General features: G+C 41.0%; 1 protein-coding gene across 1 annotated transcript in view; it reads right to left on the bottom strand.

Moving 5' to 3' along the window:
* METTL24 (methyltransferase like 24) overlaps nt 1-17,726 on the bottom strand; it is a 118,314-nt gene extending 100,588 nt beyond the window's left edge. The window contains exon 1 of the mRNA XM_061131723.1: nt 17,409-17,726. Within this exon, the coding sequence (XP_060987706.1) occupies nt 17,409-17,726 (318 nt within the window). The remainder of the gene's footprint in view (nt 1-17,408) is intronic.
* Between the last annotated feature and the right edge of the window lie 294 nt (nt 17,727-18,020).

Raw genomic sequence — 18,020 nt, 5'->3', positions numbered from 1 at the left:
ATGAGTGATTCTGATCCACTCTCAAATTAAGAATTTTTCTGAGGTCTGTGAACCCCCTGAAATCAACTGTAAACAAATGTGTGTGCAAACAGATGTTCAGTATTCTGGAACACTTATCCATAGCTTTCATCTAATTGTTTTAATCAAATTTTCATAATTCAAAGAATGTGAAGATTCATTGTTCTGAACTCAGTTCAAGTCTTCACCAATCTGGTTGTCTACATTAACCAGAGGAATTTGAGAAGCTGAACACAAGCATTCCCTGTACAGAGACTTCCTGTTATATTTCTCTTTTTTGCTTTAGTTTTTTTCCCTCCAAACTCCAATCTGTTCCTATTTCTTCACTTCTATTTTTAAACTGAAATTTTTTGCTTTCAAAATAACTATAATCTAAAAACTCCTCTGATAAAAGACAGGGAAAATTAAGTTTCCAATTTCCCTTACAACACTTCTCCCCTTCCTATATATATGACTTTGTTATTAAAAAAATTTTTTTAAACCTTACAAGCACTTTTGCTCTGCTTTTCATATTAGGCTAATAACTTGACCAAACATATGTATCTTTATTTTAATTAACAGCATCCTGGCTTGCCTATATTTTTAAAATAATAAATTATACATAGAGATAGTACTTTTTTTCTCCTGTTCCTTGTCTTGACACATCACTATAACAAGGAATGATACTATATCGTATGTGTTAAATAGGCTCCAATCTGTGCTGGTGGTTTGGTTTTATAAATAAGAACATTTTTTGTCCAAGAGGAAGGCCTAGGCACTCAGATTTTCCAAAACAATTCTCTGTATCCAGGGTACCCAAATAAATTCAAGCACTTCAGTATCAAAACTGATGTAGCTGTCTGCTCCTGATTGAGATTATGTCCTCTAAGTGCACATTAGTTAAATAAGCCATTTTTTACTATTTCTGTGCAAAATGAGTATTCACTATTCAAAAGAACATTCCCTATCATAATTATATAATCAGTTCAAATTTGTTCTTAAGTAATGTGAGGCATGCTTGAAATTCCAACCTGACAAAATGGCTAAAAGTAAGCTTTAAAATATATTATTTGACTTGGGAAATATCTAAGAAGACTTTGTATCAAACTTAACATCTACAGTAGTCAACAGATTTTCCTGAGATACAGATTTCAGCACGGAGGTAGTCACAGCATATAGTAGACACTATACTAAATATGACCTCAGTCAACCTGGGTTATAATCTCTATTTACCTGAAACCAATTATTTAAGCAGATTTCTACTTGATGAAATGGAAATAACAGCCACCTCACTCATAAAGATACTATGAGGACCAGTAGGATAACATCAGAGCAAGCCTGTGGAAGCTGGGGAAAGTTATGAAAGTCAGATACTAGCATAACTGCTGCTCTCTTTAACACAAATGCCCTCCAAAACATATAGGATGCGTCCTGCACACAGATCATCATGAATGAGGTGACAAGTGTCCTACGGGTGAAAATGAAGGCAAGAAAAAGAAAGTGATAAGGGAGCTGAAGTCCTTACGCAGAAGCACTCACTCATAGAAGAGGTGCAGTGGGCCGACCAGTGCCTGACCATTTCTTTTGACAAACACCTGGTGGTCTGAGTCAGACCAACATCAAAAACCACCACCACTATCAAAAAACATACAGATGCACTAAGAGGCCAGCAAGCTCACAGTGATGGCAGCGGGGGCATCCCCTTTATCGGGCAAACAGCCAGGTCCTGAGTTCCTAATGTAGGGCTGTACATGCCTGATACTACAAGGCATCTTCCAGGCTTGGGGCACTGATGAGAGAGTGAGCACCACCCGGTTCACCAGTCGCCAAGTAACCACACCGAGACACCAAGCCAGGTGCTTCCTAGGAAAGCAAGCGTGTGGACTCTGCCTTTCTATTGAACGTGCTATGCCCAGGAGTGAGCACATCAGACTGGGCTCCCAGGGCTCTTGCAAAGTTAGTTTATCTTTATCTGGACAGAGCAAAGCACGTGGTTTCACACCAGCCATTCATTCCATGGGCTTCTGAGAATATTTTTTAACTGACATATAATTAACACACCATAAAATTTACCATTTTTAGAGTGAAATATTAAGTGGTGATTGATATATACACAGATTAGGCAACCATCACCACTAAGTCCAGAATATTTTCATCACCTTGGAAAAAAAAAAACAACATTTCCAGTAGCAGCCATTCCCCGTTCCCCTCTTTCCCTCCCCTCTCTCCAGGCCCTAGCAACCACTAATCCATTCCCTGCATATTCTGGTTATTTCATTAAAATGGAGTGATGCAATGTGTGGCCTTCTGGGACTCTTTTCTCTCACTTATCACAATATTTTCAAGGTTCATCCACACTGTAGCATGGATCAGGACATGTACAAGTTTTGTACAAACATGTTTTCAATTCTCTTGGGTATATACCTAGCTGGGTAATTTCTAGGCGCTCTTGAACCCTAAAGTTCATGTTAGCACTCTCTGTGTAAACTATCTTCCATGGCAGACAGAAGGAAATACAGTTCACCAGGGTTCCCAAAAGCCAAAGGAAGTAATGAAGATGCATAAGAAGGGAAAAGGAGGCTATGCATGAAGCAATATATTACTGTTCCCAAAATGTCACTAGTAATATATTTCCCCTATATCACAAAACAGCAGTAGCCATAGCCAGGATGAGAGGAATAGCCCTGGACCTATGTGGGCACAGTCAACACGTAATGAGTGCAACCTATGTATATCCAAGGCACTATGCTGAGCACAGTATATGGCTTGTCTAATCATAGACAGCATGTTGGAAACTTGACTTTTGAAAATAAACACTGATTGCAACCAATTCTGCCTTCCTGCCAGAGTGGCTTAATTCATCCCGATGCTGGGCCTGGATGCAGAAGAGAAAACTAAATTGCCTAAGTAAGAAAATGACATACATTTAGGATTTGTTTGCTGTAAGCTCAAGAGAATTGGATGGGGAGTGATGCTTTGAAGGCTTGAAAAATGGAAGAAAGGGACTGATGTGTAAATAAGAGAAGGCAAGATCAATGGTATAGAAGCCTAAGAAGAAAAGACAGCATAAGAAATTCCCAATGGGCAAGAAATCCTTAATCAATTTTATGTTGATTTTTGTTTTGAACTTCATTGACATCCCCCTCTCTTACCCTGAGACTATCAGTAATGCCTAGATCATTCTGGGGGATAAAGGAAGTGGGCAGTGCAAAACAGAGAGGAGATGGCAGTGGCCAGAGGTGAAATATTTGACTAGGAGAACCATCAGAAAATTTAAATGCTAGATATTACCAGAAAATTGAGTGGAGGAAAGGTACTGGATCTCTCACAGCACACAGCTCAAACCATTTTAAGTATTAAACAACGAGTGAACTCAGAGCTGGAAAAAAATGGGTTCATCTGACTGTCATAATAAAATCTAAACAATTCTATATGTGTGTTAGAAAAGGTGGGTAACAGGAAAACACCAGGGTTTAAATCATTTTAACATTCACTGCCTGGAAATGGCCTCAAAACAGAGACCTTGGATGACATGATGACATTCCCATGAGTAATTAGAGAGGAGTAAAGCATGTCTTCAGTATCCCTGTGGAAAGCCTAGGCCCATTCTTCTCATGCTGCAAATGGCAAAACTCTAACAAAGGGTCTCAAGGACTAGATTGGGGCCACTGTAGGTCACTGGTCTCCCCCACAGTCACAATCATAGTTAGTGGGCCCTGAGGCTACTCCCAGAACAGGGGTTGGCAAATGTCTTCTGTAAAGAGTCAGATAGTAAATATTTTAGACTTTGTGAGCCAAGAGGCAAAATCAAGGATATTAAGTAGATTCTTACATAATGAGGAGACAAATTTCTACATTTCTATTGATGAAATTCAAAATATAATAAAAACTATACAATTTTTTGTAACATAGATATATTATATTTAGATAGCATTTTGCTTCATTGGGGTTCAAAGTTAGTGTTTCCTAACATCATATCAATTGCAAATATTCATCTATGAAAACCATTCTTCACTCATGGGCCATTACAAAACAGGTACAGGCTGGATATGGCTCCAAATCTCTGTAGCATAGTCACCATTGTTTGAAGCAGTCAATGCTGGGAGCTCTCTTCCAAGAGTCTGGGTGTAAAGCCCTGATCCAGAAATTGGAGATCTGGAGGGGGTTTTGGAATAGCTCTTGAAGGATCCAAATGTTCCTCACACACATTGGTCTAGTACCCCAGTGATTGAAATAACCATTTTTTAGCCCTATTTACTAAGCACCTGCTTTGTGCTGGTTCTATCATAGTCTCTGGGGATAGAGTGTTGACCAGGACACATGAGGCCCCCACCTTTATAGGGGATGCGACTGCAAACAAGAATTAGAGAAAGAAAAAATGTCAGAGCGGGAATGCCATAGAAAATATAAGAGGAGGTAGCAGAAGGGCAACTGGGATAGGGAGCTACTTTGGATAAAGTAGTTTAGTAAGGAGTTCCTTTTCCTCAATATTCTTCATTCTTCATTTTATCAGACATTGTATACTGTTTCCAATATGACTTGAGGGAGAGTAAAATATAATCCCATTGTGCTTTAATTTGCTTCCTCTGCTTATTGGTAGGATTTATCATCTCTCTGTACTCACCTCTCTCTTTCCATATTATAACTGTATTATAATATATTATCTAGTAATTATATATGCTGTACATGTAATCTACATAATATATATATTTATATATTAGTCTTTCAGATTTCCTCTTCTATTAATTCCTGGTCAAGGCTGTTTGTTTTTCTGTTCAGTTGTTTATCTTTTTTCTTATTGTTTTGTTTTTTAAAAAACTTTAGGGTATTACCCTTTATTCGTGGTGATGTGTGTGTGCAGTCACTCAGTCATGTCCGACACTCTGCAACCCTTTAGACTGTAGCCCGGCAGGCTTCTTTGTCCATAGGATTCTCCAGGCAAGAATACTGGAGTGGGTTGCCATGCTCATCTCCAGGGGATCTTCCCAACCCATGAATCAACCCCCTCCCGCATCTCCTGTGTTTCCTGCATTGCAGGCGGATTCTTTACCCACTGAGCCATTGGGGAAGCCGTTATTCACAATATGCATTGCAAATACTCTCTCCCAGTCTATGATTTGCCTTTTAACTTTGTGTCTTTTGTTTAAAAGAAGATTTTAATTTTCAGGTGGTAAATGATCCACCTTACATGAGATTTGGTTGTCTGCTGTCCTTTTCAGTGGGCAAATGGAGGGTCATGGATATTGAGTTTACACCTTCATCTCATCGTTTTTAGCTATGTCTTACCCACATTTATTAATGTCTCTGAGCCTCAGCTTCCTCATCTGAAAAATGAGGACAATTCCTACCTCACAAATTTTTTGTGAAAATTAAATGAAAGGATACGAGTACAGTGGCCCCCTAACACCTCACTTTAGTTGTAAGCATTTTGAAGTCCTTATAGTATGCAAAATACTATGTGCAGGGTCAGCACCTAGATTTAGTTTATCATATTGGTTGAATTTGCTTTTAAATGAATATAAAGTGCCAAGTATAATAATATGCACTTAATTATTAGACCAAAATGTGGAAAACGGAACCAGAAAAATAGAGCAATTATTAGCTCCTTAACCCACAATTACTCCAGTGGACTCCCCTAAACTAAAGTAGCAGCAGAGTTATAGTAAGTGGCAGTATTAAATAGGTGATTTGTAAGCATCCCTTTAAGTGAAAATTGTATTCCAAAAGCTTGGAAACACATTTCATACTGTCAACCCTAACACAGGCCAAAATTATTTAACAGAAATATTGTAAATGATATTTGTAATGGTTTTGAGGGAAAAAAATCACAAACTGGTATGAACAGGTAAGCCCTAGCAATTTTATAATAAATGAGTTACATGAGGAATAAGCTTATAATTAAAATGCTAACAAAAAGTTAATATTTACTTCCAGCTTTTACTTATGATTTTAAAAAAAATTTCAGCACTGGAAATATTGACAGTTGAGCATATTATATATGCCATAAATTTCAAGAATAAAAAGAGGAATATTAAAAATTTCAATGAATATTATGCTTCATACTACCCAGTCACATGGGCCTACATGTGTTCAGGAGCCAGCATGACAGTAATACAGGGTTGAACAGAGACAACTTAATTTACAGAACTATTTCCACAGGCCAGGCATTTTCACCTACACACTCTCCTTTAGCCTTCATGAGTTAAGTACTACTAATTTTTTACAGAGGAGGAAACTAAAGTTCAGACAGGGTATGTCACTTGTCCACATTCAATAAGTAGGGGAGCAGAATTTAAACTTCTGACATCAAGTGTAAAATTATGAGCCCATCTTATAGGTGAGGATGCATCATAATAAAAAGTTTTCATGACATTTGCAAATCCATGTAAATAAGTCCCCTAGGATCTCAGGTGTTACTTGCCTTCTCCATATTCTACCCCTAAAATTGCTGAATGAAGAGGCCTCCTTTCATACGTAACTAAATCATCCTGCACTCAACGGGTATGTGTTTTTGCTAATTAGGATTTTTAATTTATTTGTTATGCTCTACTGTGGTGCTGAAGAAGACTCTTGAGAGTCCCTTGGACAGCAAGGAGATCAAACCAGTCAATCCTAAAGGAAATCAACTCTGAATATTCATTGGAAGGACTGTTGCTGAAGCTGAAGCTCCAATACTTTAGCCACCTGAGGCGAAGAGCCAATTCATTGGAAAAGACCCTGATGCTGGGAAAGACTGAAGGCAAAAGGAGAAGGGGATGACAGAGGATGAGATGGTTAGATAGCATCACTGACTCAATGGACAGGAACTTGAGCAAACTCCAGGAGATAGTGAAGGACAGGGGAGCCTGACATGCTACAGTCCATGGGGTCCAATAGTCAGACATGACTTAGCAACTGAACAGCAATAACAACTCAAAGTAGATGAACAATAAACTAAAAATACTTGTTGTTTTATTGTGTGCAGTAACAAACACTATACAACATGAATACTGTCTCTGATTTGTGACCAGATTCTGAAAACATGCTTGGAAGTCTTTTGGCTTGCTCTGACTAAAAATAAGTAAATGATTGCCATGAAGATGCATCTTAAACATGAAGTTTGAGTCACCTCACCAGAGGCCTTTGTTTGATTTGCACTTATGGTTTTATTTATTCAAATAACTTGCCTTTTTTCCCCCAGGAGAAAAGACCTACAGATCATCACCCCATCACTGCTCTACACAAAGAATAAACAACGTCAACGAGAATCACTGTACTTAACAAACTCCAGGACACGCTACAGCACTGTTTATAAGATGTAAATCGCATCTTGTTTTATTTCACTGTTCTGCTAAATTCAGAAGTCTGCTTCATTTTAGATCTATGTCCCCTGAAGAGAGCCTTCCATGCTTTATTCAGTGCTGCCAAACGTGCAAATTCAGTGAGGCACTGCAAACAGCGAGCATGAGACATGACCTAGACGATGTCCACTTAGATAGGGATGATTGAAGGGTTACCATAGTGTGGTGGCCATAAGTGCTACTCACCAAACAGTTCCTGCTCTCTGACTTCTGAGCACACAACAGACCTCTGGCCCCCTGCGTGAGTAAGGCCCAGCAACCAGCTCTAGTCATTGGAATGTGAGCAAAAGTGCTAAGTCTGGCTTCTGGCCAGGACCATCAATAATGCCACACAAGAGCCTCCAGAGCAGTTATCCCTCTGCCGAGGTGACAGGCAATGTTCCAGTCTGGGGTCTAGAGAGAGGATGAAGACAGGACAGACCAGCACCCCACCCCTGCCAACCCGCAACGGATACGCAGCATAAGCAAGAAGCAAACCTTTGTCAGTAAGAGCCCTGAGATTCAAGGGTTGTTTGTGATCACAGCATAAACTGGCCTCTCCTGCCAGATACCCCAGACAAAGAAGGCCATGAAAAAGAACTTGGTGTCTCTAGTGACAAGTTAGCAGATTTATATGATTTAGTATCTGGCACTAAATGCTATTATCTTGTCAGGGAAAGGTCCATTAGCCCATAGTTATTCGGACCCCAATCATCATGTTCCAAAATCTGAATTAAATAGAGCAAGCAAAATTGAAGAGGGAAAGCTACAGTTGTAACCTTCCAAACTGCCAACTCTAATTTATTGATCTGCCAGGGTTCTTGGTTGTAAACAATAGAAACCACTCTGGCTAGTTAAGTAGAAAAGGAATTGACTACAGATTTATTAGCTTACAGAATCTCAAGGGCAGGAGGAATACCACCAAGGGCACCAATGTAGCCTGTGCTGCCCCACCACCGCTGCTCATTTCACCACCCTCGGCACTGGATGCGTCCACTAGGACCAGAGGCTCTGTGGTCCTTGTGCTGAAACGTGCTTCTTCAAGTCTCTAAAGTCTCCAGACTCTCATGAAGGTGTATGTGAATGGTGAAGCCCAGGTCACAAGAAGGCCCCTTAGAGCCAAGGAAATGTATTCTTTACCTTTTTTCTTAGAAAGGTAGAGAATTCCTTAAACACAGGAAGGGAATTCACAGGTATGGCCTAGAAGAATGATAAATACCCACTGGTTGTGGTGGTTTAGTCACTAAGTCACGCCCAACTCTTGCAACCCCATGGACTGTAGTCTGCCAGGTTTCTCCATCCCTGGGATTCCCTAGGCAAGAATACTGGAGTGGGTTGCCATTTCCTTCTCCAGGGAATCTTCTCAACCCAGGAATCAAACCCAGGTCTCCTGCATTGCAGGCAGATTCTTTACCAACTGAGCTATGAGGGAAGCCCATATACTCATTATATATTTGATAATAGGTAATATCTGGAGAGAAGGGAAATGGCAATCCACTCCAGTATACTTGCCTAGAGAATTCCATGTACAGAGGACCCTGATGGGCTACAGTTCATGGTGTCACAAGAGTCAGACAAGACTTAGCAACTTAAACCACCACCACAAATGGGTAACATGGATAACCAACGTCCTCAATACTCATTTTAGTCCATAATCAAGTTCTGAGAGCTCTTCTGGTTTCTGCAGGTCTTTCTTCAATTCTACCCAAGTGCCTTTCCAGTGAATCCCTGTTTTTACTAGCTTCAATTGGGTTCAGTCATTTGTAATCTGTATCAGAGTCTTAATACAGAAATAATCATATGTTGAAGAATCCCAAACTAATTGCAAAGAGGACTGTAAATATTCAGATGCTCTGAAGAATTTTTCAGATCTTTTTTTTGCAAAGTAACTCTCTGAACTGACAGACAAAAGAATCAAACAAAGAACATAAAACCCTAACTTTGGTTTGAGAACCCTAGTGGGGATCATGAGTTGAATACTGATTATACTTATCTTCTCCACAAAAGTCCTCACAAATAATGTCTTACTTAAAAAGAAAAGAAAAAGAAAAATATTGCATAGATATAGATCTTGTGTATATATGCCAAACTGAATAAAAAATCAGAAGTATGCACAAGTTACCAACTTATTGATGAGTGCTACTTGGAAATAAGTTTATTTCTAACAGTTCTAAATAGAGAAACTGTTAACCAATAAAGAAATACACAAAGGGAAAGGCACAGAGGCTAAGCTCTGAGATTATTATATGTAAAAAAAGACCTATGCTCTATTTCCAGGTACTCAGAAAATTTCCTCTTTCTCTAAGAATGGATCCCTGGATGGAGGAGGAGGAGGTGCAGTTTGGATATTGGGCTAGGTTTGTGGTCTGTGGCTAGTACTGGCTGACCCAGGGTGAGTAATGGTCCCAGCCCAGGAGTCGAGGGAGGTGAGTCTCACTATGGTGGCACCAGAGGGAGAAGGCCAAGGAAAGCTGAGATTTCCAGAGTAACCTTATTCCTTCTCTCCTCAACATCATGATCATTTACCTCTTCCTACAATTCAGTGATAAATTCCCAAATTTTCTCAATAAATTTAATTTTTTTTTTTTTTTGCTTAAGCTAGACCAAAGTCTTTTTTTTTTTAATAACCAAAAGAATATTGTATTAACTAAGTACACTCCCCTAAACCTTACTCTCCCCAGTAGCCAACTCCAGCCTTAGGTTACTGAACTCTCTTGACTAGGAATGACATAAAAGGATCCTTAGCTTCTGTGTATTCAGTATTTATGTACCGAGCGGCCCCTGAGCTTAGCAGCATTAACCTAGTTTGTCACTTTTTAGGAAAAGTAATTGCAAATTCTGACAACTGGCTCAGGGGTTGAAACTTCAAATGCCTTTACAGATCAGACAGATAATATAAAGGCAGACAGTGCTGAACTGGACTCCACTGGACACTATATGCTGCATCTGAAGATGTTTATGTTTAGTTACTTGAAACACTGTGTGGCTCAAACAAAATTCTTCACAGGCCTCCTAGTCATAAACTAACAGGCCACTTTGCTATTAGTTTAAATTACATATGGTCATAGACTAGAAAGCTCATAAAAGTCAATTTTGTTTCAATCATCCGAGCAGGATAAAAATGCCCCTTGAACAGCAAACTTTCCCACCCTGTTTTAGTAGAAAATTCTACAGGCCATTAATACGAGTGATGTGAGGTATCTAAAAGAACTCAAGGGCTGCTTTTAAGAGAAGCTTATCAACGCTGGTAGATAATATGCCTTAGTGTGAGTCTCATGGTAATGAAGCAGGCACCTGTTACTACCAACAAATCACAGAATAAAGAGCCAAACTACCTATAAGCACAAGGACTCCGAAGGTGTCATAACACAGATGGAAAAAAACCAAATGTCTACCATTCTTAACAGTCTCCAGTTGAACTACACAGCTCTGATTCTTTTTACAGACCAAAAATGAAATCCAATTCGAGAAAACTGATAAGGCTTCCTGTTTCTTGGAGAAAATGTACTGGACGAATTGCACATAGAAAACCTAAAATCTCCACCACCAATTGTTGAAAAACAGTGGGGCCTCCATTCACAGTACTTTTGCCCACAGAAAGCTCTCAGAGGAGCTGTGAGGTTTGGAAGGAGTGCAGAAGCCTACTCTCCATCAAAGTTTTCATCAGAATCTGCTTTTCTTTTCTTTTTTTTTTTTTGGCAAAACTAAGCAACTGCTATTTCACACCCACATATTGCTGGAATCCATTCAATTACCCTCAACGACTGTTTAAAATGAAAATGCTGTGCCTCCTGAGGACAATGTGAGAGGATTAATGAATGTTGCTCCTGAGGGGCAGACGTGTAGGGAAACAGCAGAAACCTAAAGAAGCTGGAAACTACTGCTGGGCCTTCTTTTACAAGCAATTCAAACCTACCTTCAAGTATTTTGTAAAGAATAATAATGTTGAAGGTAGTTGGATATATCAAGGGGCCTACTATGCCATTTTTCCTCATTCTTCTTGATGATAATCATGGAATGAGAAAACTAAGAGGACGACAAGAAGTGATGAAGAAAAGACAGAATTTTGCCATATGGTTTTTCAGGAGAAGAGGAAAGAGCATTTTTTCCCCTGACACACTGTTCCAAAGGATCTGTAACTAGCAAACCAAGCCAGCACTTTGCTGGGTTCTGTAGCTCTGTGACTCAGAAGTCACTTTTCTATCCAACATATTAAATGTCAAGCAAAATATATCCGATAAGAGAGAAGAAATTTCTTCAGGAAGCTTTGCTCCTGTATGAGTTCTGATGAAACAAAATTCATATTTTAAGGCAAGACAAGAAAAATTTAAATAAACTTTTTTCTCTGCCTGTCTGGACCTCCTCCCTCCCTTCTAGTCTGCATTGTGCACCTGCATGATGCATTAACCAGACCACTCCAATGGCAAAAATATCAGCTTAACCATAAAGCTCAATTTTTTTTCTTCTGGAGCCAGCCACATAATTTCTTAGAAGGCAACCTTCCTATCTCAATCCTGCAAAATGCCACGATGACCCACCACTCATCTTATACACACAGACTTTTTGGTAACTTTATGTACAGTGCCAATTTAGTACTTCCCTAAAGTTGGCTTAAAGCTCAACATTCAGAAAACTAAGATCATGGCATCTGGTCCCATCAGTTCATGGCAAATAGATGGGGAAACAGTGGAAACAGTGGCTGACTTTATTTTTTTGGGCTCCAAAATCACTGCAGATGGTGATTGCAGCCATGAAATTGAAAGACGCTTACTCCTTGGAAGGGAAGTTATGACCAATCTAGATAGCATATTAAAAAGTAGAGACATTATTTTGTCCCACAAATGTCCATCTAGTCAAGGCTATGGTTTTTCCACTAGTCATGTATGGATGTGAGAGTTGGACTGTGAAGAAAGCTGAGTGCCAAAGAACTGATGCTTTTGAACCGTGGTGTTGGAGAAGACTCGAGAGTCCCTTGGACTGCAAGGAGATCCAACCAGTCCATCCTAAAGAAGATCAGTCCTGGGTGTTCATTGGAAGAACTGATGTTGAAGCTGAAACTCCAATACTTTGGCTACCTGATGCAAAGAGCTGACTCATTTGAAAAGACCCTGATGCTGGGAAAGATTGAGGGCAGGAGAAGGGGATGACAGAGGATGAGATGGTTGGATGGCATCACTGACTCAGTGGACGTGAGTTTGAGTTTGGGTAGACTCTGGGAGCTGGTGATGGACAGGGAGGCCTGGCGTGCTGCGGTTCATGGGGTTGCAAAGTGTTGGACACGACTGAGCGACTGAACTGAACTAAACTGAAAGGAGAGCAACTGCTACAGAACAGACTGCGTCAGGTGACCTGGGGAGATACTAGGCCTCACTTAATGGAAATTCTTACCTTAAATACTCAGGACTTTATTAATGTCACTAGCTATATTATTTGTATTCTACCTATTTCACAAGATTATTACTTCTTGTACTACCAAATGTGTGATGGAGCCTCCAGTAAAATTAATGATGATTAGGCAAGCTTAAACAATTGACCAAACATATTGTCCTATAAGATCAAAGATTATAACAGTGTAACTTTAGACATAAGAAGACGCAACAAGAGACATCTCCTTGACCATAACTGACTAATAAAACAGATGGTCCAGAAGCTTTTGACTATTGTTAACAGGGCCAAGTCCAGTAATAGGGCACTGAGCAGCCTATCAATGAAATCCTTGACTTACCTGGGAATGAGCATTCCTAGGGCCTTGGGACAAGTTGGTCATGAAATGCCTCTCAAACCTTGGTCAAAATTAAGACCAAAAGGGAGGGGATTGTAAAACAGAGACTGTTGCCTATTATGTAGTTCTTTGAGAATCAAGTCATTAGCCACTACATTCACTGACCTGGAATTCAATACCCTGGAATTCAGGACAAAATCAGGACAAGGCATTCTGTGCTCTGAGAAAAGACAGGCCTTCAGACAGTTAGATATTTTCAGGAGAAAATTCATAAACCCATACTTAGAAAAGCACTAAAACCTGTAAAGATACCTGTTACTTATGAATAACAGTAACTCTTCATCAAGCTGTGTGCTTGATTGCACTGCCCTGTCTAGAGAATCACTTATACTGGCCTCCCCCTTTACCTCTTTAGAGCAGTTCTCAAAGTTCTCTGAGAGATTGTCTCCTGGTTATAATACTCAGTTTGGTTCAAGTAAAATTTTCCATTTCTTTCTTAGATTGACTACTGATTAATTTTTTTGTCAAAAGTACTTCTCCTGGGCATATGAGCCATATATTTTGCTGCTTTTAGGTAGATTGCCAACTTGTAAAAGAAACATCTATCCAAGATTGTAGAAAAAAGTATAATCAAGGATACCATCATTAGTCCTCTATTTATGTCCCCCAGAAGAACTTTAGCCATGGAATCATAGTAAATGTCTAAGAAAGAAAAACCAGAAAGAAACACAGACAGAAAACAGAAAGTAAAAGAATAAAAAAGAATTACAGTGATATGTGTATGCTTAAAGTTTCTGTAATATACAAAAATGTATGGATTCTAGGGGAGTCCTAATCCCACAGGGCAGTGTTTATCTACCATGTATCATTTGCCCTCATTTCATAATGCTTTAAGATTAGAACCTCTGATGGAAAAGATGATTTAATATTTAGAGCTATTTCTTGTATAGCTTGTTGAAAGAAGAGGATAAGAAAAGAGGAAAAAAATTACATGAGGACTACACATCATTTCTCTTTTTTATAACAGACTATTTGCTTTAAGAGAAGCATAAGCTATGATTAAAGTGGCAATATAATTGCTGATTTTTTGTCCTCTAACACCTGCAAAGGAAGCACATTGACAAGAAACACTTGGCAACCCAATTATTTCATGCAGGTTTTCATCCACCCAGAAAGCCATCCTCAAAATAGAATGGAACTTTTTCTCCTTCACCAATCTGGTAGGTGCCAATGGCAAAGTATCCAAGAACCTAAATAATATTGTTTATCATTATCCTCAACAAACAAAATTTAAATAAAATAGAATCCAAGGAATTTAACACATTACTTCCAAACTTATTACATTAATTAACTGCACATTCAGTTTATATTTCACCTTGTCTCGATGGGAGGCTAAAAAGGAACAAGACTTATCCCTGGAGAGATACAGGACATTGCACTCTGTTCCCTAAACTGGGAGAACAGACTAGATAGTTGCTCTTTCCAGTTCGGAGGAACATTTTAATTTGACTGTGAAATAATGGAAAAATTAAACAAATTCAAGATTTCCACTATCTAGGAATTTGGGAAAGTCAGACTGTATACCCTGAAAATAAAAAAAATAACTAACTAGCTAGAGGGAAGAAAATCCAGGGAAATTTTTTTAAGAGGCTAAAACCTAAAACAATACTTAAAAAATAGTTATTTCAATTGCTATGTTCACTCAATTATTTCTTATATATTTTTAATCAAAGTCATTTACAGTTACACATAATAGGTTGAAATAATAAGATTCTTATTTTTTACTTATTGGTGTCTTGGGAATAAACATTTACTGAGGGTCACTGGGAAATGTGATCCTTTCCATCATGAACAACTGTGCAGACAAAACATTCAATCTAAAATAGATTATTAGGTCACAACACATACAAGGCAACTCACAAATCAGGACGCATTTCTGTTGTCTCCCAAACTGGTGAAAGATTAGCAAGGAAGTAGGAATGATGAAAAAAGGTTTCTGGGCCACAATCCTTGACCTGAATGTTCAATGATGGAAGGGGCATGAATCATAGGATGGGGGCAAAAGAATCAGCATAAACCAAAGGAGTGGAAAGAAGTTATAACAAATGATATTTAGGGAACGGCTGAAGCTAAAGACTTGGGACAGATTAGTGAAAATTAAAGCGACCATTATTGAGCCATGCTTACAACATTCAAGGTTCTATGCAAATATTTCCTTTTTTAAAATTTACTTTTAAAACTGAGTCCCAGGGCTCAGACTTGCATCTCTATTTTGTTAGCAACCCTCACTGCCCAGATGATCTCCTGTAGTCTCACAGCCTTAAAAGAGTCACTTGTACACGGAGGAGTCCCACATCTCTATCTTCAGCCTGGACATTTCCTCCAGTTTTAGACTCCTATGTCCAACTGCCTATGTGACATTTCCAAATGGATGTCCAAAGGATAACTCAAACTCAAGATGTTTAAAACAAAACTCCTAAAAAAAAAATTTTTTTTAATAAATAAAAAATAAAACAAAACTCCTGATTTCCATCTACTCTCCCGAAAACACAAAACTAAACAACAAAAACTACTCCTTTCTCATCTTCCTGCAAACTATATCCAATGTTGGACCACTTCTCACACCTCCGCTTAAACCACTCTAAGTCACCACTGTCTCCAGCAGGAATCACTACAGCAGGCTCCTAAAGAAAGCAGATGTGAACTTGCCCTCCAGGGGCCCTTTGAGTCTATGCATTCCAAACCTTTCCATATGCAGGCTCCAGTCATCACTTCTGTTGTCTGAAGTGGAGGCTAAGATTTAAGAATGATTCTTCAACAGGTAAAAGAGAAACAATGCAGCTGAGAGCAGATGTGAAAAGGCAAGTGCAAGGTTTCGTTAGGGGTGCCCAGGATGGAACACTTGAGAACACCCAGAGGGACAAAAGAACCTGAACTCCTAAGCAATATCAAGTCCTGAGTCGAATGTCCCCTCCAAGTTAGCCTTTCTTGACTCCTCAAGCAGAGTTCAAGACCTTAATTATAGCTCTGTGCCTCCCCTACTAGACTCTGAGCTCATGTTGTGCCCCCAGCACCTCATGCAGCATGGTCATCAGGATTGTCCTGGTAAGCCCTTGGCAAAAGGGTGTTTAAAAGCCTTTGGCAAAACATGGTATCATGGGAAGTGCATTAGAAGAATGAAGGAAGTGACTACATTCTTCAGGAAGAGCAAATTAATACTCAACAGAGGAAATGAGGTTTCAGATATAGATGTCTGAATTTATCCAGGAAGATAACACTGATGGATTAGACAGGGACAGCAGCGGTGAGGGAAGACAGAGGTCAAGGCTTGAAGAAGAAGTGAGAGACAGGAAAACAGTAGAAGAAATTGGCAGACATGCCATTGAACAGTAGCTTAGAAGTAAGCCGCAGAATCCAAGGAAGAGGTTTTCTCTCTCCCCAACAGGTGGGGATGTTTAAAATAAAAGAGGAAAAGCAAGGCAACAGAAAAAAGTTGCCCCAAAGAATGTGGTTAGGGTTGATGGGTATAAAGACCAGGCAAGCTCAGACCTTCAGTGCTTAATCTTTTCATTCCCAAGTACCAAGTAAATTACTGAGCTCCAAGAGGTGGATAGGAGGCCAGAGGCTTAAAACTCAGAGGTCAAAATTGAATAAAATAACTACTCAATGCGTGAGCCAAAAAGTTAATGAGGTAGGGAGACCAACACTGTTTGTGTTGTAAGACAAATCCAGGTTATTACTTCAGTCCTCCAGGTCCAATTAATTTTCCATTAAGCGGTGATGGGGGCTGGACTTCTCACCCTGAGTTCATCACCCTGCCGACGACGTCTGCGGTGGAGTTCAAGGAAAATTCGACTGAGTGGATCTTCATCACTGCCATGAAGGTAGAGTGGAAAAGCAATTCACAGTGGCTACCCACTCAGCTTTGTGCAGGCCTCACGGAGAAAACCAGGAGGAGCACAAAATACAAACAAAACCACAACTCCTTTCTTTCCCTTGCCTTGTCCACTGCTCATGCGCTTCCCCCTTCTCCCCGCAAAAAGTAAGCTCCTTGAGAGCAGGGCTTGGTGCTTCGCTGCTGGATGCCCGCGTAACAGTGGGCCTGGCACCCAGTGAACGCTCAGCAAATACTGGTTGATTATTGAATGAACCCAGCTCCCACTTAATCGTATCTGGGCATTGAAGGATGCCACCAATGGTGCTGATTTAGAGAGCGCAGAGATAAGAGAGGAAGCAGAAGATTTTTTTTTTTTTTTTTTTGGAAGGTCGCAGTTTGGGCAGTCCGCGGAGGCCTGGAGTTGAGGGCTCTGTAGCGAGGCCGGGAGAGGGATTCCGGTCTAAAGACCAAGATTGCATCTTTTGCAACTGACCTTCCGGCGGGGACGCCCGCGCAGGGCGCAGCAGCCAGGCTCCGGCGTCCCACTCCTGCCGCCCCGCGCCGGCGCTCGGCGCCCGCTGCGCACGTAGGTCACCTGCCTCCGGCTGGCGCCGCGCCGCTGGCCGGGCGCGGGCTGCAGGTGCGACCCGGGCGGTCGGGGGGCCTGGCCTGGCGGGGAACTGAGGGCTGGGGGCTGGGGCCCGGCGCGCTGCAGCTCCGCGCAGAGCCGCAGGCCGAGCAGCAGAGCGGCGGCGAGCAGACAGCGGCGCAGGGCACAGCAGCCCCTCCCGGGCAGCCTCTCCCGTGCCATGGCGGGCTGGGCCCGGCCCGGCGCTCCGCTCCGCCGCCCGCACGCGCCCACCGCAGCAGGGATGTGGCCCCGCGGGCCCGAGCTGCCAGCTGTGGGAACTCCCCCGCGGGCCGGGGCGCGGGCTCGGACCCGCCTCTCTTCCTCTGTTCAAGGAAGCCTCGGCGTAACCTTATCCAGCCCGGCTGGCAAAGGCGCGCGGGACGGCGGGCCAGGCGGGGTCCCAGGGACGCAGGCGGCTCAGCTGAGCCAGACTCCCGGCCCAGCCTCACCTCGAGGGTCCCCGAGGAGGCGCCC

The sequence above is a fragment of the Dama dama genome, chromosome 28 (assembly GCF_033118175.1).
Source record: "Dama dama isolate Ldn47 chromosome 28, ASM3311817v1, whole genome shotgun sequence".
Lineage (NCBI taxonomy): Eukaryota > Metazoa > Chordata > Mammalia > Artiodactyla > Cervidae > Dama > Dama dama.
Note: the sequence above shows the minus strand (reverse complement) of the source record. Positions and strands in the feature narration are given on the sequence as shown.